The sequence below is a fragment of the Electrona antarctica genome (genome assembly GCF_951216825.1).
Source record: "Electrona antarctica genome assembly, chromosome: 1".
Classification (NCBI taxonomy): domain Eukaryota; kingdom Metazoa; phylum Chordata; class Actinopteri; order Myctophiformes; family Myctophidae; genus Electrona; species Electrona antarctica.
In genome coordinates, this window is record NC_136806.1 from 51,359,079 (window position 1) to 51,380,199 (window position 21,121).

General features: G+C 43.3%; 2 protein-coding genes across 2 annotated transcripts in view; both read left to right on the forward strand.

Annotated features, from left to right (window-relative positions):
- The window catches only part of inppl1b (inositol polyphosphate phosphatase-like 1b), a 41,410-nt gene extending 32,225 nt beyond the window's left edge, over positions 1 to 9,185 (forward strand). Inside the window, exons 18-28 of the mRNA XM_079503046.1 lie at positions 1,226 to 1,307; positions 2,800 to 2,889; positions 2,984 to 3,097; positions 3,232 to 3,320; positions 3,414 to 3,501; positions 3,634 to 3,786; positions 4,226 to 4,307; positions 4,943 to 5,759; positions 6,748 to 6,863; positions 7,250 to 8,174; positions 8,463 to 9,185. Of these exons, the coding sequence (XP_079359172.1) occupies positions 1,226 to 1,307; positions 2,800 to 2,889; positions 2,984 to 3,097; positions 3,232 to 3,320; positions 3,414 to 3,501; positions 3,634 to 3,786; positions 4,226 to 4,307; positions 4,943 to 5,759; positions 6,748 to 6,863; positions 7,250 to 7,343 (1,725 nt within the window). The 3' untranslated portion in view covers positions 7,344 to 8,174; positions 8,463 to 9,185. The remainder of the gene's footprint in view (positions 1 to 1,225; positions 1,308 to 2,799; positions 2,890 to 2,983; positions 3,098 to 3,231; positions 3,321 to 3,413; positions 3,502 to 3,633; positions 3,787 to 4,225; positions 4,308 to 4,942; positions 5,760 to 6,747; positions 6,864 to 7,249; positions 8,175 to 8,462) is intronic.
- A 5,140-nt stretch (positions 9,186 to 14,325) lies between these two features.
- Positions 14,326 to 18,608, forward strand: LOC306930812 (P2Y purinoceptor 4). Its single transcript, XM_079511907.1, has 2 exons — positions 14,326 to 14,687; positions 15,200 to 18,608. The coding sequence occupies exon 2, from the start codon at positions 15,261 to 15,263 to the stop codon at positions 16,350 to 16,352; it is 1,092 nt and encodes a 363-aa protein (XP_079368033.1). The 5' UTR covers positions 14,326 to 14,687; positions 15,200 to 15,260; the 3' UTR covers positions 16,353 to 18,608.
- Positions 18,609 to 21,121: the final 2,513 nt, after the last annotated feature.

The following is a 21,121-nucleotide window of genomic DNA, read 5'->3' on the forward strand; positions in this document are numbered from 1 at the left end:
TGTATCTATAGCTGTATGAGACCACTGTACTGTTTCTATAACTGTATGAGACCACTTTACTGTATCTATAGCTGTATGAGACCACTGTACTGTTTCTATTACTGTATGAGACCACTGTATGATAAGAGCACTGTGAAGTGCTCTTATCATTGTACATCATCATGACGTAACAATCTTCTCAGACACATATGACGCACATTCCCCATTCATTGTCAATGGAAATTGAATCTTTGTGCAGGACGAAAATAGCCGATTTGCTCCTCCACATATGACGTAAATTCTCCTTTCATTGTCAATGGGAATTTAATGTTTGTGTAAGCCGAAAATCTACACTAATGGCTGAATATAGGAGGGGCTGGCGCCCCTCAAAAATAAGGGGGGTGCACGACTGCACGTGGACCCCTCCTGGAGCCTCTACTAATTGACTTGAATCAGCAGACATAATAGTATTTGAGCCTACTATGCCAGACTCTGATCTAAACGTGGAGGCTGGGGTGGAGGAGGCGGCTAAAGCTTAAAGCTTACTCTAAGGGCTGAAGCAGCAGCAGAAGTGAAGCAAGCAGCAAGAGAGGCAGAGATCTAATGAATGGAGAAGCCGTATTTGAAGGAGCCGCTCTGTTAAGAGCGTGATTAGAGTGTAGCAAAGCATGGCTGCTTTGGTAATGGCCAGCAGAGCTGTCAGCAGACTGCAGTGTTGTTTTCGTCGACTAAAACTATGACGAAAAATGTCCGTCGACTACCTTTTTTCACTGACGGAAAGGAAATGGAAACAAAATGAAAACTAAGCTACGATGGCTAAAACTAAGACTAAATATATTGACAATTTCGTCAACAAATAAAAACTAGGGGAGGGACAAGAGATCTAGTGTAAGTCATTTTACAGTCGGTTGCATGCTGAAAATAGCAGATCTACAAGCTCACAGCGCGACGCGTTGTGAGCTTGTAGATCTGCTATTTTCAGCAAGTGTAAAATCAGCCATTACGACGGCATCAAGGCCCGCCGAAAAACATTTGACTCGACTAAATCAACTGTAGATTTAGTCGACTAAAATCTTATGATATTTAGTCGACTTTAGAAGACATTCCAGGTGACTAAAATGTGACTAAAACTAAATGGAAAACTATTCGAGAGTCTATAATATGACTAAAACTAAAATCTAAATTTGCTGCCAAAAACAACAACACTGCCCTGCATGAACTAACGCTATATGCTTCATTTGTGCAGGTGCGAGTCAATGTGCCGTCGTGGTGTGATAGGATTCTATGGAAGTCGTATCCAGAGACACACATCGTCTGCACGTCATATGGTAAATTCTGGAGGTCAAAACGAAAAAATCACATCCCGTGTGAAGTCAGTGGTGCAACTCCGTGGGGGGGGGGGGAGTTCCAGACCCACAGGAACGCACCCAGGGTGCCGCCCTGCGTCCGAAACGGTTGAGAAATGACAGAGTTACCGTTTGGGGGTCCCCCTACTGTACCCTCTACTGTACTGTCACTGTACTGTACTGGCACACCCGAAATCACCATATATACAGTTAATATGTGCGTGTGTGTTTGTGTGTGTGTTAGGTTGCGCACAGGTGGTGAAAAACAACCATGCTGTTATTGTGCTCAGACGCACCCAGCCACCCACATAGCTCCGTAAGGGAGTGGTCGCACCACTCAAAAATGTGTTAAAAAACGGAAGCTACTATAGGAAAGGAAATGAATGAGACCAACAAAATGCCATAACAAGCAAAAAGGGGAGTAATTAAGACAGTGAATTGGATGTGGCGTTCCTGACTTAGACCTTTTGGGTATTTGTTTCAGTGTTTTACGGTAAACTGCCCAGTGGGTCTATGTAAATGAATAATGGTCAGCCCTACATCGTGGGCTGTGCGGTCTATAAAGGAACAGAGTCATTTCCTGCCATTCATCCTAAGCCAAGTTATGTCTACCCCTCAGCATACTATGATGAAACTAGCAGAAAGATCTAGTAAAGTATCAAACGGACTCAGGCCGTTGCACTGCTGGTGACCTCTCTCCTGTTTTCACATCCAGTGTGTCTGGGACAGTCAAAACAGCACCCAAATCTACTACAATATTATCGCAATTCAATCGGAAGAATTCATCTCTCGTGCAGTTACTGTAGCCTACATGCATACAGTATATATACACTGGTGGAAAACTGACTCAAATGTTTTAATGAAGTAAAAGTATCAATACTGCGATAGAAGTAGGAATTCGGGAATTCAAAGTTTACTATAAAAGTACAAAGGTATTGGTATCAAAATGTATTTAAAGCACTAAAGGTAGAAAGTAGTCCCGTACGTTTCACAAGTTTTCAAATGTATAAAAAGCTTTTGAAAATAGCAGATCTCCAAGCTCACAATGCATCGCATCGCGACACATTGTGAGCTTGTAGATGTATATAGATCTGAAGTGGTTCATACATGTATACGTTTTGTAACAATGAACAAAATCTACAAAGTAACTAGTAGTAACTCAAGTTTTCAAATGATTATAGTGGAGTAAAAAGTACAAAATGTGTCTGAAGTTAAAGTACTGAAAATTGGAACTACTCCTGTAAAGTTGTACTTATACCACTGCTTGTTCGTCAAAACAACACCCACATCTACGAGAATATTATCACAATTCAGAAGAATTCAATTATCATGCAGGTACTGACTACATACACAGTTCAATTATAGTGTCATGTTATAAAATAGAAACAGTATTCATAACTACTTCATTGGGTTGCTAAATGTCACATTGACTGCAATGGTTATGATTATGACTGAAACATGTATGTCACTATAGGTTGTACAGATGACATATTCACCAGTGACCACTCGCCTGTTTTCGCCACGTTCCAAGTAGGGGTGATATCGCAGTTCATCTCCAAAACAGGTAATGTCTTTTGTTGTGGCTCTTGGGAAACACAAATGAAGGTGTCCAATAGCATTCCTTATGTAACAACCCTTGCCTTGAATTTTCCCAAAAGACCCAAACTCGGTCATGCAAAAGGCCTGGATAGAGCTTGAAGGTGTCGAAGCTATTGTGAAGACTGCGAGCAAAGCAAAGTTCTTCATTGAGTTTCACTCATCCTGCCTAGAAGGTATGCCAGCAAAACATAAAGCCTAATTTATGCTACAGCAAAAAGGGTCAGTTTTAAAATACTTCCTTTCACACTTTTTCACTATATGAGCCTTCGCTTTTCATAATGATAATAACTTTGTTTTGTTTCTACAGAGACACGCCGGTCTAGTGAAAATGACTCGCAGGGCTGTGATGTGCCTGGGTTCCTCAAACTCGGCTGGTCCTCCAAACAGCTTCCAAAGGTTAGCGCATTTTCAGTGCCCCTTTTCATGTTAGGATATAGTCTCACATAGCAACATAATATTGCTAATTTGTGTGTTCTGTGCTCCCTATAGCTTCCTCCAATTGTGTCTGACTTGGAATATCTTCAAGATCAGCACCTGCTGTTGTCTGTCAAGTCATGTGACGGGTTTGAGTCATACGGTCGGTCTTTGGCCAATCTATTTTGGTTTTCCATTGTCACAATGACATCTCAAAATGTCTTAATTTTGTGGTAACTTCGTAGACAATACCTATGAGCCATATTGACGATAACTATCTTTATATCTACTGTAGGTGAGTGCTGTGTGGCTCTGCGCTCTCTCACTGGCACAACGGAGCAGTTTGAGACATTCCTGAGTCACCGGGGAGAGGAGATGGGTTCCATAAGGGGCCGGGTCAGTGTCCACGTACCCATTGATAGACGAGGAACACGAGAGAGGATCTATGGTGAGGCAACCCGGATTGCTACCATCTCCTCATCTGACTCCTGGCTTGCACTATCAATTCTTACTAAACTTCCCGTCGTCGTCCTCTCTTGCATTCTTTGGCTCACCACTGTGAATCTTTCATTGCTTCCTCTATTCGGTTCCTCAATGATCTTTGGCTTGGCTTTTCACTTGCTGGTGTCTTTTGAGTGCTTCCCCTTCTGGCTCCCGGTTGACTGCCACTGTCCAGATGCATCCTGACCCACTGACACAGCCATTGATAACAAGAGCCAGTATTTTGCCACCAGGTCAGGCCCCATGACAACACGCATAAACACACTGCTGCTGCTTGGTCTAGCCTTATTCTAGACACACAAGTTCAACACACCAACTTTGGAGAATTCCTGTTGATTTTGAGATAATATACTGTGGACTCGGTGTCCACCTGTCATTTCTTTCAGAGTGGTTCTGCTTTGAGAAGGATGAGAGGGGTCTGCAGAAGGGGCAGTTGCCTCCCCAATCTACACGGGTTCATAGCAGCAGGTGAGACTGAGGTCCCCACGGTATTTCCAAGCATCAGTGTAAAGCAGTAGACAGCCTGTAGCTCACTTCAAGTGCAACTGACTAGAGAACATTAGAGAGAGAAAAAAAAGTTAATTTCAGGTATCAAACAATATATTGTTTGGACTGTTCATTAATTATTTTTGAAGCACAAAACATAATTTTGTCATCGTAAAATAAATGAAATATTGACACAGCATTAAAGGCAGGGACATGAATGCAATGTAAATGACTTATTATCATAATACTGCCATAATATTATTATGGCATGACTTTTTTTGAATTTGGGAACTCTTGAAATTGAATGGTATGCCTAGAATATTAGGCAAGCCAGGTTGAAACTGGTTCAAACGTTGAAGGCATTGGTGCTATTATACTGTAGATATCCATTGTAAAACTACCGTATATGACAGAGAAATGGCTAGCAATGCAGTTCCCATGAAACTCTCGTTTTGTGTGTGTGTGTGTGTGTGTGTGTGTGTGTGTGTGTGTGTGTGTGTGTGTGTGTGTGTGTGTGTGTGTGTGTGTGTGTGTGTGTGTGTGTGTGTGTGTGTGTGTGTGTGTGTGTGTGTGTGTGTGTGTGTGTGTGTGTGTGTGTGCGTGTGCGCTCATTACAGGTCTTCAGCAACACCTCCCAAACTAACCGCAAGCAGTTACACCAACCCTGCCTATTTCATCTTTGAAGGTGTGTCTGTGCCACGCAGGGTGGAGGAGCCCCCACCGCCCCAGCGAAGGGAACCGCAGGTGATCTGGTCTGGGGACGAGGCCTTGCAGCTGCCCAAGCTCGCACGAGGCCAGTGCTTTGACCGGAAGTCCTCCTCCTCCCGCAGGTCAGACTTCACCGAGATCGAGATACCGGCCGTCCTGCCTCCCTACACCTCTTCTTTGACCAATGACCTCCACCACGCGCCGCAGGCCAACTCCTATCAGCTCTTCCCGGCCAAAACCCCACCTCTCATCCCTCCAACCCAAAGTGCCGCCGCCACCACCACCACCACCACCGCACAATGCCAAGAGCAGACGTCACAACCTAGAGCAAAATACTCGGGCAAAAAGACCGTTGAGGACTCACTCCCAGTAAAGAACCATAAGAACATGTATATCAACCACTCGGCCATCGTTAGAGAGGCAAGCAGGAGGGACCAACATCAGCTTCAACCTGAGAGAGGCAGTCCTATTCGGGGAGCCAATGCCCCGACTCTCTTTCCCTACGCTTCTACCCGCTTACCTCAATACCAGACCTCTGTTCCGTGGGTGGTGGACCAGCAGCAGCACAGACCTGGAGACAACTCCCTCACTGCATTGCAAATGGCCAAGTCGCTCAGTGAGGTGGACTTCTTTCCAACAGACCGCAGAAAACCATCCACTCCCAGCCAGTGGCCAGGCCAGAGAAATGGCCCCATAATGCCTGCTGAGAGGGGCTGGGAGAATGAGGTAGGACACAGCATTTAAGCGCGGTGCTAGATTATGGATCCTGCCTCAAAAGTACAAGGAGGCGCGGCCTTTTGCGCTTAGAGGCGGGCCCACGGCCGTCTTGAGTGATAGGCTGTCAGCCAGGCAGGCACCGCTGTTAAGAACACAAGGAGCGCGATGGGTTTTTTAACAGAATAGCGTTGTTACTTTGTATTTTAACGCGTTTTTAACAGAATATAGTTGTTACTTCATATTTTAACGCGAGGCCCTACACAAGCGATCCGTTTTTAACATAACAGTAGAGTTGTTCAGGCATTAACACGAAATGAAACGCCAAAGTGATTTCTTGATTTCCTCGTAGGAGAAGCATTGGTTGGAACTTGGAAGTGACATTACACAAGCTTCCGTTTTTAACGTTTATTAGTTTACTTTTAATAGTTATATTAGTTCTTATTTTAACTTAGCGATTTAACTCTTGGAATATTTCAATAACATGCTACGGTAGCCTACCTTGTTTATTCCGAATTTGAGCCACGGACCACCATTTGATGAGATTTAGCCTCTCAGACCCCAAACGTGCATTTTTTGTCATTGATGTGGTACCATAGGAGAGAGACACAAACGTTGGATCAATAATAACATTCTTGAGTGAAAGATCTATATAAGGGTCCATTTGGTTACCAACTCTCCATCATTTAGCTGGGGACCACCTGAAACCCAAGGACCACTGGTATAGATGGATGGATAGATTGAATAAAACAACAATTAATTAACGTGCTAAGGTATACTTCATATTATCATGGATGGATGGATGGATAGATAACATGCTAAAGTACCTAGATAGATAGATAGATAGATAGATAGATAGATAGATAGATAGATAGATAGATAGAGCCTCCTTGTTCTTTTGCGGCAGGATCCATAATCAAGCCTCAGGCTTAGGCCAACAGGCAGCTTTAGAAATTGCTGATCTGATGTTTTAACTTGTTTTGTTTTTACCTCATTGCAGGTATCTGTCCTCCATGGTGCCCCAGAGACGGTTCGGGAGCTTCTCGGTGCTCTTGGCCTTCAGAGGTACACCTTGGGCCTCAGTCTGAATGGCTGGGATGATCTGGACTACTTCAGGTAAAGAGTAGTGTGACATATAGCCATGCACTCAGTCAGTGATCAGACTGTAATTGGATATGCATACAGTCCAGTTGTAAATGCACCGAGTGTTTCTGAAGAGTTTTATAATAATTAATTACAATGTGTGAACATTGTTCAAATTCATTCATCTCAATTTACAGTGTTGAATATAACAAAAGATTGTCAGATGCAAAAAGGGATGGAACATCTTATTGCATATTAATAATCAGGTGGCTTTTATTTCTGTCATAGGATAGGAATTGTGTTACTCGCCAAACCGTAATAAATATACCAATTGTGAATTGTTGGAGATGAACAGTTTTCTGGGATTCTGCCCTGGTATTAATGAATGATGATGCTGTGTCATTTTGTCTTTGCAATAGTGGCATCACAGAGGAGGATTTACGTGCTGCTGGTGTATGCAACCCCTCACACCGCCGCAGGATCCTGGACAACCTGCCCAGGATCTGGAACTGACACAGACGCTGGTGTGAGAGCAGGTCAGAGTCCAGCGTTTCCCCCACCATTGAGCCATGCCGACCAGAAGGACCAGCTGGAAAAGGACGCCTAGTTTATACTTCCATCGAGCACCACGGATGTGTGACCCAAGTATGAATTGTTTCTAACTCGAGAGGATTCCATCTGTTGGTTTCAATGAAGATTTCTCGTCACCAATACGCTTCAGAAGTCTTTACAGCCTCACCCTCACCGGGGCAACATTTCTAGGGGGAAGCACTGAATCAACGCTTCATTCAGACAGTGGCCTTGTGGTTAGAGTGCCCGCCCTGAAACTGGGAGGTCGGGGGTTCGATGCCCGGGCCGGGTCATACCAAAGACTGTAAAAATGGGACCCAATGCCTCCCTGCTTGGCACTCAGCATCAAAGGGTTGGATTGGGGGGGTCAAATCTACTAATAAAATGATGATTCCAGAGCACGGCACGGCTGCGGCTCACCGCTCCAGGAGATGGGTCAAATGCGGAGAACCAATTTCACTGCGGTAACGTGTGTGACAAATCGTACGACTTTGACTTTGACAAACTGGGCACTGAGAGGACCAGTGGTTTGGTGTAACCAGCTGAACTCACAGCCCTGCTTATCTCTTCGTTTACACTATCAATACTGTAACAAAGGTTTGTCTCTGTGCAAGTACACAAAACCTCGAGGCATGGAGCACATGAAATAGTCATCTCGCAGCCCGCTCTATGGACCTTCAGATGAGTGATGCAATTACAAAGCATGGTTCAAGATATTCATATCAAATCACAACCATATACGCAAATATTGATTATGGTCTCAAGACCTAGTAGGTGTTACAGTGGCGTGCACAGATAGACACTAGGGGGTGCTAGAGCACCCCCTGCCCTTTTGGCAATGTGCCCTTTTTTTATTATTATTTTGTACAGTTACACTGTACAGTATGTGGACCATGGTAACATTGATCAATTCTTGATAAAAAGCTTCTAATATATTATTTAGGCCCCACAATCTATAAATCTCACACTATTAAGGCAACCGGCCGGTTCCACGCACTGCACAAAGTGCCCTTTTTTCCACTTGAGCACCTGCCCCTCTAAATGTCTGTGCACGCCACTGAGGTGTTGTATTAACTGCCTATTAAATGAAAATACAATTCTCCTATTTTTTTTTCCCTCATCGTTCACTTGATACCGGTGTTTACCATTTACATGCATCGTTTGCCCTACATGTATGTACTTTCCACTACTCTGCTGTGATTGAGCCTGGCGATGAGCTTGTAAAAGCCACAAACTAAGGCTATATGGTTGGAGTATAAAATGTAAGCTGTACATATTTGCCATAACAGCCTCTGAAATGAAGGAGAGTCGTTTATCTCACATTGCTTCCTGTTTGATACTGTTATTGTTGCTTAATCGGCACCTCTATCTCTTGTACGTGGCTTTTAAAAATGAGTGCTGTACAAAGCAACTCTTGACCGTCACTGAGCAACCGCCAAAAGAAGAGGCTTCTCGCTACCTATTCCGTTTCTGCGCCACAACTCGCACACACTGTCGCTCTATACCGTTACACTTATGACATCATGTTTTGAAGTTTCAAATTCATATAAGATTCCCTCACTTACCCACTTGAGCAGTGCTATCTATGTATTGTTCATGGAATTAACATATTGACTTTGAGAGTAAAGAAAGTGTTTTTTTTTTAAACAGCAGAGATGGAGCCATTTTCATTCTACAATGAACTGTACAGATAATGGTTCAGAAAGCAATATGTACTTTGATATCTCAGAATGCCGTCTTCATGTGTGCTCTGTCTCTGTCTTGATATAAAACTATAAAAAAATCCACAGTGCGTAGACTGTTCATAATTGTATGGCGCAGCACCACAGGTGCAAATGGTAAATATGCAACATGCTAAAATAAGTAATCTATAATTAATCAGGTAATGCAAGAAATGTTAGCTTCAATTTACAATTTTAGGCATTTAGCAGACAGCGATTTACAGTAAGCAAGAACAAAACATGGTATAAATATAATACTTTATTTGTTTTAGATATAAATATTTTAGATATAAAATGTAATAATGATATTCAAACTCTGTGGTTTATTTTGCCCTACTTTGTAACTCCTTGTTCGAACCTCTCCAGGCACGTGCAGAGAGTGTTAGAGAGGCAGGGGCTGAAATCCCATAAGAGGGCACTTTTGGCCCAAAATAACAGATCTACAAGCTCACAACGCGTCGCACTGCGACACGTTGAGAGCTTGTAGATCAGCTATTTTCGGGGCGCAACCCTGCACTCTTTATCTACTGGAGATGCGGTGTACGACATGGCTTTCGAAACAAATTAGTTCAATGCAAAATGCTGCGTTCAAGTTCAGGAGACTTCGGGGAAAAAAATCAATTCTCCTGAATGCTGCCTTCCGGTATATGGCATGGAAAGGAGAGGAAGGCATTTGCATTTATTTCACCATGTAGTAAACGCTGCATTCGTGGTCTAGAGAGGGCAGTTGTTTTACAGACGGGTAAAAAGGGCAGGGGCTGAAGCACCCTTTGATATCTATGTGTGCACGTCCCTGAACCTCTCCTTATAAAAGCCAACTGAAAATGTCCTGCATGTCATGTCCAGACTCCACATGACTGGACAAGAGAAATGCGTTTCCACTTTGAAGTTATGCAATTGCAATGTTGTTATGGAAATGACATGGTTGGACACACACGTGACGCGGCCAAGTCCATGCGCTATGCAGACATGAGAAAAATGATAATTATGCCAGCTCAGTCAAATGACGTGCTTATACACAAAGATTATGCACTTCTGAAGTGGATCCTGAAAAACCTGCTGTGTGTGCTACGTGTTCATGTTCGCGCATGCATTTGTGTATTGTTCCAAAGACAAGGGGAGCGGGTGGATTATTTCCATTGTGCAGGAAGGGTACCAGCACCAGTATGAACCAGTGTTGTTTTTGTCGACTAAAACTAAGACGAAAAATGTTCGTCGACTACCAATTTTGTCAACAAATAAAAACTAGACTAAAATGTTAGGAAGGTACGGGACTAGTGGACAAGAGATCCAGTATAAGTCATTTTACACTTGGTTGCATGCTGAAAATAGCCGATCTACTTGTGAGCTTGTAGATCTGCTATTTTCAGCAAGTTTAAAATCAGCCATTGCGACGGCATCAAGGCCCACCAAAATACATTTTAGTCAACTGTAGATCAACTGTAGATTTAGTCGACTAAAACTAGACTAACACATTCCAGCTGACTAAAATGTGACTAAAACTAAATGAAAACTATTCAAAAAGACTATGACTAAAACTAAAATCAAAATGTGCTGCCAAAATCAACACTGGTGGTATATGAACATAGTTAAATGGAAGCCATATGCCAGGCAGTGCCAGTGCTGTGCATGTGTGTGGTACGTGTGCACTGTGTTTATGTTTTCTCCTTTTTAGTAGGAGTAGTTACTCATTACAAAACATGACCTAACTCATCCCTCCCTGCTGTCTGTTGACAGCAGGTATGTGTCAGTTACCTTACCATGTAAAAAACAAACTGGTATGCTCCCCGCCGGCTGAGATCAACCATGTGAAAAACACCTTCACTGAGCCCTAATGACACGCTTTAGGGGTCTTCTTTAGAGATTTCAACTTAAGCAAAGTAAACCTTTGCCACGTAATGCACGCACTTGTTTTTTCTGAAATCCACCCGTTTAAAATAATATGGGGGTTTGATAGAGCTTGACATGGGCTGGAACAAGTTGAACCAGTTGCCTTTATTACGTGGCATTCAGGTTTTTTTCTTCTTCTGTTTTGAATTGATCAATTCAATGCAACTAGTCTTGATGAAAATGTATTAATTTACATGTACAATTTAGGCATTTAGCAGACGCTGGGCGCTAATCCAGAGCGATTTACAATAAGCAAGAACAAAAAACATGGTAATACATCAAAACATAAAAAAGTCATTGTGAATCCTACGTAAGCTTAATAACCTAACAGTGGAATATCTATCTAAGGAAATTATGTGTATACACTATATAGTGCTATGTGACATAGCACTCTATAGTGTATGTCTACATAAAGTGCTATTAAAGTTACATAAGTTGAGCCTATGCATACGCCTGTAGGAGGTCGAGGCCAGGGCAAGTGCTGTGGGCTAAGATGGAGTCTGAAGAGGTGCATAGAGTAGGAGAAGAGTTTGGGACGCGTGGAGCATTGTCCCAAACTCTTCTCCCTTCTGGCTCCAAAACTATGGAATGCACTTCCCATTACAATCAGAACTGCAGATTCACTTGACATTGAACAGTAACACCTGACATAAAAACACATGGCATGGTAAGTAGGACACATGAATAAGAATACAAAATAATATTTCATTATTTATTAAATTCGTAAAAATCATAATGATACATCATGAAACAGCTTTTCAGCACATATTCTTTGTCTTTTGTATATGTCCACTCTATAAGGTTTCTCATGAGGATCACATACTGTGATTCCAGTCATCTGTCACCACTCACCACTGTCGCTCGTGCACGCACGCACGCACGCACGCACGCACGCACGCATGCACGCGCACACACACACACACACACACACACACACACACACACACACACACACACACACACACACACACACACACACACACACACACACACACAGCACTAATGACAGGCTGGCTGACCCACTGCAAACAAAGTCTACATACAGCAGTACGTCAGGGTTCAGTTTCAATGTGGACACTAAACTGTTAACTCTTTGTATTCTCTCATTTGGGAAAAGCCCCTGGCACGGTCTACTACACTACAGCATAGTAGCATTTTAAACCAAACCAGAAAAGAATAGCCACCTACAACACTGCAGGTTCTTCTCCGTGCTCTGTCCAGACCTCAGGATGTCTGCGGCATTGAGAGAAGGATATGGCATGCGTACTAGCGAATGGCATGCTGACCCCGGCTAGACCCCGGCTGGAACAAATAGCCCCAAGATAGCTATATATATATCCACCAAAACCACTAAAAGCATCTCCTCCATTTTGAAATGATGCCAGTCAGAGATTGATATGGATCTGTCTGTATACACCTGTGGGCTCTGTGGCTCTCTGAACCTTTCTTGCATAGATTCCTGTAGGTTTAAACAGTACAAAGTCACAGCTTTACCCTATGTGTTGTCCTTAATCTGAAGTGACATGGAGCAGCGGTGGCCGAACGGTGGCCGAACGGTTTGCGGAGCGGTCTTGATACCGGAAGGTCGCCAGTTCGAATCCCCGGACCGGCACGTTAAAATTACCACTGCTGAAGTGCCCTTGAGCAGGGCATTGAACCCCTACCATGAAATGTTCTATGAGCAGGGTGTGGCTGTAAACAAGCATCTCGAGCTTAGTCCACTTCCCTGGGTAAACAAAGAACTTTGCTTTGCTTTGCTTACATGCACCTGTCCGCTGTGTCAGAATGTGAACTATCAACAGCATTGTTCATCCTGATTTTATTTCTTTATGATCATGCCTTAAAATGTTATCACATGTTGTCTGCCTCTTTTTTTTTATATATATCCTTTATTTACCCAGGGTAGTAGCTGAGCACAAGTGCTCATTTTCAGCAACGCCCTGCACATAGAAACACACACACACTGACACACATTAAAACCTGGGAGCTGACCAGTACAACCACAGTCTTACACTGTTGACCACTTGAGCCTTGCTCAAGGGCACTTCAGCGGTGTTGGGTGAGTGATGACAATCACTTCCCCACCCAGATTTGTCTGAACCGGCAACCTTTCGGCAACAAGGGCGCTCCTCTAACCCTTAGGCCACCGCTGCCTCTAACAGAATTCACTATTTAGATTATGTAGATTTGTGCAGGCACAGATATAGCTATAATGTACACTATAATGTGTACAGTATAAGGCTTAATTGTGGCATTTCGTCACAGCCAGCTGTGCAAATATTGGGCTAACTTTTCTGAGGTAGAAAGGCTATATTTGTCCAACCATTATCATCTTATTTGATATGCATCCTAGGTTTTTGTAGTAGGCCTACAAGGTAAAAAGAAATGTTGGCTATAATGAGACTATATAATTTACACTTATAAAATAGAACCATAAGAAATTGTTTTATTGTATCCTATATCAACTGTTGATCATATCTAATTCAGGGCTGCCATGCCCTGAATTAGAGTTTCCTTGATTTCAACCACATCTCTTTGAGGACTGCTTGATTGCTTGATTGCCTGCAGGCAGTGTCAGAGGTTATATTCCTGCTATAGGATGTGAGTGGAAATGTTACACTTGTACAGTAGCTTTATGGGCCTACTGTAGGCCTATATCAGGCCTATATTATGAGTATGACTGAACTGAATGGTTCAATATTAAAGATGGGTCCTTCGGTCATCAAATCAATTTCTGCAGTCCTATACTTTCAGATTTTTTAAAAGGGTTAAATTCAATAAAGGCTACGCATCATAACTTTTCTGCAGGGGGAGGACACCCATACCCCCAACTTGTGGGTGTGGTCTCTAAAACAAAATACAATAAAACTGATTGATTCACACGAACACGTACAGTCTACTGGCGCCTGATCTAATAATTAATTCGATCTGAGCTGTCTACCTTAATTTTGATACAGGCTATTACGCATAGGATCAATTAGGCTAAGTAGACCTAAGTTCTAAATGGTGCACAGTGCATCGATTGTCATGTGGAAGCTAGAAGCTGTATGTTAAAGACATTTTGTTAATTATTATTATTAATCGTTAATAAAATCGAAATAAACTCTCAAACTCCGGCCCGGAGTTTATGACTGAACTTATAACGAAATATGCCATCTCAAAAAAGTGCCATGCATGCGGTATAGCCTACGTAATGTGTCAACTCAGCACTTACACTTCCCATAATCCCATTTCACTTGTACTGTACAGTGAAGTCTACATGTAACATATCCATATCTCCTGCTGCGAGCAGTGAGGGAGGTGGTGTACTGTACCGCACCAGTCCAGACCAGTAGCCTACCTACACTCCTAGTCCCAACGTCGTTAACTTGTTGCAGCGGTATTATGGACCACAATACGGCATTCATCGAAACTTAACATTCGCTGATCATCCCACCGCATTCGCACCGGCCGGACAATAGCGGGACGGACAAGTAGGAGAGATAGGATCTCCGCCTGTCGCGAAGAACTCAAGAACTGGACAGTGCGACGCATTCACGGCGGAGAGCCAGCCTGTTGAATACGGCTATATGCTTCTCCTCTATCCAGGTCTGGAGAGGTATAGCGGCGTGCACAGTTGCACACACACACGTACAGTAGCCTACAGCAGCCCGCGCCACGGATAGATCCTATCAGGGTAAGTAGTTATCATGACATGTACTGTATAGCCTGGTGGTCGCTATTCATTTATAGGCAGTGAGTGACTGAGAATAAAGTTCAGATCAACCGAGTAGTAGTCAGGCAGCAGGCTATATCTGGGCATTGATAATGTAGGCTATATGTTTTGTTAAGAAACTCGCCTCCAGTCCACACTGACTCAGGAAAAGAAGATTATTTTTTAAATTAAAAATATCAATAGCCCCCCCCCCCCCCCCCCCCCCAACTGCTTACTGTATAGGCTACTATTTTCGATGAATTGATACACAACCATAATGTTGGGCTTTTGTGTTATCCTTTTAGCACCTTTTGTATATACCACTGTAGGCCTACCTTTTTTGCAAACTGTTAATAAAAGTATTCAATCAATCAATCAATCAATCAATCAATCAATCAATCACCTTCAAATAGTCTGTTAGGCTATATGAGTTTTGAAACAGTCAAACAGATATAAAATGGATGTCTTAATATTTCTTCCAATTCCTTATACAGCCCCTTGTGTTCATCTGTTGCCGTGGTGGATCAAGTGATATACACTGAGAGGAGAGTCACGATGGACACGGCCTTCGTCAAGCACGTGCAGAACCAGACCCTGACGGCCATGACGTTCTTCAACTCCAGCTGCCGCTTCGACGAGGAGTTCAAGTACATCCTGCTGCCCGTGTCCTACAGCCTGGTGTTTGTGATCGGCCTGCTGCTCAACGCCACGGCCCTGTGGATGTTCCTCCGGTCGGAGATGCGCCCGTGGAACGCCAGCACGGTGTTCATGTTCCACCTGGCCACGTCCGACTTCCTCTACGTGCTGTCGCTGCCCACGCTCATCTACTACTACGCCAACCGCAGCCACTGGCCCTTCGGCGTGGCCGCCTGCAAGGCCGTGCGCTTCCTCTTCTACGCCAACCTCTACTGCAGCATCCTCTTCCTCACGTGCATCAGCGTGCACCGCTACCTGGGCATCTGCCACCCCATCCGCACGATGGGCCTGGTGAAGCCGCGGCACGCGCACGCCGTGTGCGGCGCCGTGTGGGCCCTGGTGACGGTCTGCCTGGTGCCCAACATCGTCTTCGTCACCACCTCGCGGCGGGGCAACGACACGCTGTGCCACGACACCACCAGCCAGGGGGCCTTCGAGCAGTACGTGGACTACAGCTCCGTGGTCATGGCGCTGCTGTTCGGCGTCCCGTTCCTCGTCATCGTGGTCTGCTACTGCCTGATGGCGCGGGCCCTGTGTCGGCCCCGCGGGGGACTGTCGGGGGACGGTCGGCAGAGCTCGTCGTCGTCGTCGCGCCAAAAGTCCATCAAGCTGATCGTGGTGGTGCTGGTCGTGTTCGCGGTGTGCTTCGTGCCGTTTCACGTGACGCGGACCCTCTACTACGCGTCGCGCGTGCTGAACCTCGACTGCGAGTTCCTGAATATTGTCAACTTTTCTTACAAGATAACCAGGCCACTGGCCAGCGTCAACAGCTGCATTGACCCCATACTGTACTTCCTGGCTGGGGATCTCTACCGCTCCAAACTGATGTCAGCTCTGACGATGAAGAGGCAGACCACCAATAGCAGATCAGTTGATTTTGTGCCAGTGCGGCCCAACAATAATCATGATATAGCTCTGGCTTATAAGATCCCTGACGCCAAAGAGAGCTAGAGTTCTCATGCAGGCATTTGTCGTTGCGTTGCGGTTGTCTTATACCCTTGTACATCTCTTTTGTATTATGGATTTCTGTTCTGGGCATCATCATGGCTAACATTCCTGGCAACCTGGGCTGATTTTCTGTCATCTTGCATTAAGATGACAATACCCAGGAGGAGTGTACTTTGTCCAAAGCCACAAATAGCAGGATTCTGTGTTAAAGGTGAAATGGGCTAAACCTGTCAAAAAGTTACATTCATGAAAGAGCATGCGGCTATACCGTGAAGTTGAATAATCTCTTGTTGGGTTTATTTGTGGAAAGTCTGCATATGTCTGGTACCCAAACGGGAAGAATACGTTTCAGTATCACATCGAGGTTTAGTTGTTTTGTTTGTTTGTTTGTAGGACCCAAGTTCAAATCCATTGAAGCAGACAAACAAAACCTGCCTCTGTGCTTCTCAGCCAGTCAGGAGCCTGCTATTACCACGAAGGAATGCTCACCCGAAGCCTATTACAATACAAGTATTTACAGTAAAAGGCTACTTACAAACCTCCATAGAGTCGAGTCTTAATGGAGCCTTCATTCAGCCTGAATAAGATTACTCACTGGGAAAGAACTATTGGCAGGCCACAACTGTGCTTAAAAATCATGTATATATATAAAACAAAAAAGAAATCATCAGATTCAGTTGGTGATTTCATTGCCTTTGTCATCTTTATTTCAAAATGTTATATTGTTCACCTTTTAAAGCAATAAACAGGCTTGCTTGGTTTTATACTACATATAGCTTCTGAGTGCAATCTTAGGTCATCACTCATCACATAAACCAATTCTCTCACCGACTCAGCCTGGGGCAGGACTGAAGACAATGTTCAAGCTTTATCTGGCCTCGTAAACAACAATTGACCAGATGAAATGTGATAGACTCATTCAGTTTCCAAGTGCTCACTTTTAGAGGCAACCAGTTTATTTTTATACTATGGCATTCAATGAATATATCTGTCTGTGGATCTACCTGTCCTTGCTTTGTTTTGCGTCACCCTTGTAACCGTGTCAGCACTTTCATGAGTTGTATTTGTTACTGATGTTTTTTTTATTATTATTTTATTATTTGCATTCGTAATTTTCTAACATGTGCTTCGGTTTGAAAGGTGATCTAAAAAAATAACGTTTATTATTATTTATTATTCATGGCACGCATTAGAGTGAAGCGGTCAATAACGGAGCAACGTATTCGTATTGAACTGTCTGCCAAACCAAAGATAGAATAGATAAGTCTCGCTCTAGTTTGGAGACATGAGGAAACTATGAAGTTGTATATACAACAGTAACACTGTGTGTGACCCAGAAACTACTATGAGCTCTGCATGGCTGCCAGATGTTTTTGTCCTTCAGTAGTAGTAGTTCCACAGCTGTCTGTCTCTCTCTCTCTCTCTCTCGATCTCTGCTGTGAGGGCAGGAGGGAAGAGGAGGGCTCGATTAGTACCGGCTTTGTGTGCTGTGGACAACATGTCTCCGTCTACTAACAGCCCACGCCTTATTAGTGGCACAAGGGGAAGGGATTTTCCTGCACTGACCCCCTCTGGGACAGATGGATGGAGTTGATATAGCCTTTTCCTTTCTCAATCTCTCTATTGAATTCCCTGACAACATCATGCGCGAGGGCAACGTAGGAAAGTTTTACTCAATAGTAGTAGGCGTATGCTTGTATTCTCCTTTATATTGTTATATTATTATATCACCCTTCTTTATATTGCTGTTAGAGTCCAATGCTGCATGTCAGCAGGTCAGCCGTATTCAGCAAGTCCCCGAGGGATTGAAAAGACATACTTTTTCTTTTCATATTGTGATCTCATTGTCATTTTACATCCCGATGATTATTCAACTAATCAAAAGCATGTCATTTGATCCACCTGTCAAATCACTTTGAAATTTACATCAATCAAATCACATCTATCCGATGGATGGATGATAGATGTGATCGTGCGTGTGTGTTTAAAAAAATAACAAAGGAGAAAGACACATTAACTATATCCTATATCCAAGGTTTTATTTGATATTAATGTGCAGTATAAAATAATGCAGTATACAGAAGCAGAATATTCCAAACGCTACATACTCATTGTTTGTTGCTTGATGATGGATACGATTTATCTAAAAATGGAGGCCTCAGAAATGTTAGCCTCATGGCCAGATGGCCTCCGTATATAGATTTAACCAAATGGTTCCATTTGTATACTTTCTGAGTTAAATTAACACTGTAATAAATGATCATAAGAAACACTCTGCCCAAATTCTGCTCATAATGGAATTAAATGTATTTGTTGAGACAGATTTCGACTTCTGTGTTGACATGGCCATAAGGAGATCAGCCGGAGAATCGGAGCGGCAGGGGCGGTATTGCAGTCGCTGTACCGCACTGTTGTGACGAAAAGAGAGTTGAGCCAGAACTTCCCAGAAGGCAAAGCTCTTAGTCTACCGAGCAATCTTCGATCCTACTCTCACCTATGGTCATGAATTGTGGGTCATGACCGAAAGAATAAGGTTGCGACTCGCGAATACAAGCGGCCGAAATGAGTTTTCTCCGACAGGTAGCTGGCATCTCCCTTAGAGATACAGGTAGGGTGAGAAGTTCAGTCACGTGGGAGAGACTCGGAGTAGAGCCGCTGCTCCTTCGCCTGGAAAGGAGCCACCTTAGGTGGTTCGGGCATCTGGTTAGGATGCCTCTCGAGCGTCTCCCTAGGGAGGTCCTCGATGCACGTCCCACTGGGAGGAGACCCCGGGGCAGACCAAGGTGCAGATGGAAGGATTACATCGACTGACTGGAAGTCACTAATGTTTCTCTGGAGAGGGAAGTCTGGAGCTCTCTGGTGGAGCTGTTGCCCCCGCGACCCGACTACGGATAAGCGGTTGAAGATGGATGGATGGATGGATGGATGGCCATAAGTAAGAAGTGAAACTGAAAAGGGGATGTTGTTCTATAATTATAGACACATGCAAATAAGACTATACTAAATTACAAGTCAAGCTACCTTTTTTATGATGAACGGTATATTCTTCATACTATACCATCATCAGTACTTTATTATCGTGGGTTTCAGCCAACATGAATCAGAATATTTCAAATTCAAATTTCACCCACATTACAAATAAGGTGGGTGAAATTCTTAGTTGTGTAGGCTCATCATTGCAGTTAAAAGATAGTCATATCCTAAAAGAGAGAACAGAGGCACATGGGCCCTTTTCCACCGGTTGGTTCCCAATGGAACCGGTTCAGTTCTTTTTGGTTCTTACTCTTAGTCCATGAGCCAGAGCTCCAAAATTGGAACGTTAATTATGAATTGAGTGGGCAAAACCATACCTATATTAGATTGTTATCACCATGAAACTTCCCCAATAAATCTGTGGTACTCAATTGAGTACTTGCATGAAGACAATGATATGTAAATGAAGCATTATGTAGGAAAATATGCAAAATAATCTGAATCATGTATTAATTTTGTATTGATCCTATAAATAAACAATTCAATATAGGTCTAGTTTTTCCCACCAATTTTGGAGCTCTGGCTCATGGACTAAGAACCAAAAAGAACTGAACCGGTTCCCATTGGGAACCAACCGGTGGAAAAGGGGTCAGAGTGCATAATAAGTCATATGTTATGTACTTTTATGTCTCTTCTCTCTCCCCAATATTCACCCTGATACGTGAATATTGGTCATAAACAGCAGTAGTCACTCGGTGAGAAGAACTGTAACTGTTTGAAATCAGAGATATTGAGGTCATCCATCCCATGGCATCAATGGCAAGAAAACAAAGACTGCTCCACGAGGGAAACGTCTGATGGGACACGATAAAAGATCCTCACGTACTGCTCGAATGATAAGCCATTGTAACGAGTCATTATTAATAATATCAAACTGATGTAAGAGACATGCTACGTGCCTATACTACTCTGAGCCTATAGTGCGTTGTAGTCATAAAGCATATTTTAAATAAAAAATCACACCCGTGTGAACTGAGTGGTGCAACCCCCCCCCCCACCTCTCTCTCTCTCTCTCAGTCATTAGCAGGCAACAGTGCAGCACTATCTCTCTCTCTCTGTTTCTGGCACAACAGCGCCCCTACTGGTACTCATAGTAACATAGTCACACACAAACATAGGTTAACGCGGACATTGCTGTAGCTTGGAGTGGTTGCACCACTCAAAAACATTAATGAACAATGTTTGTCTTTTTCTGAAAGAGAAAAAAAATCGCCTAGGTATTCATACTACCACTTAGGTTTTACATATTCTAAGGACGGAAAACAAAGCAAACTATTTAAACTAATTAACACTGTAATAAATTATCATAAGAAACACTCTGCCCAAATTCTGCTCATAATGGAATTAAATGTATTTGTTGAGACAGATTTCGACTTCTGTGTTGACATGGCCATAAGGAGATCAGCCATAAAATCAGCCATAAAATACAACATGGATTTGTATTTTATGGCATTTATAGATAGCCTAGATATAGATATCCCATGTGCCATTATGTAACAATACCTCTTATGTAACAAAACCTCACACTTAAAATGTGAAAACAAACGGAAAGAGCATAGTTGACTCCTATAGCTTGGAAGTAAGGACCCTAAAACCAGATAGCTTATAGATATTGTTTTAAAAATATGTAATGGTAAATGCAGTGCCTCAGTGTGGGTTACTTGGGTGTACGGTAATAATAATAGGCTAAAGGTTCAAATGAGATGAATTCGTTCCTAACCAGACTTTTGTTCCCATGG

Bases quoted from the DNA above. Each gene is read 5' to 3' on its own strand.
- LOC306930812 (XM_079511907.1), top strand. From the start codon at position 15,261: ATGGACACGGCCTTCGTCAAGCACGTGCAGAACCAGACCCTGACGGCC.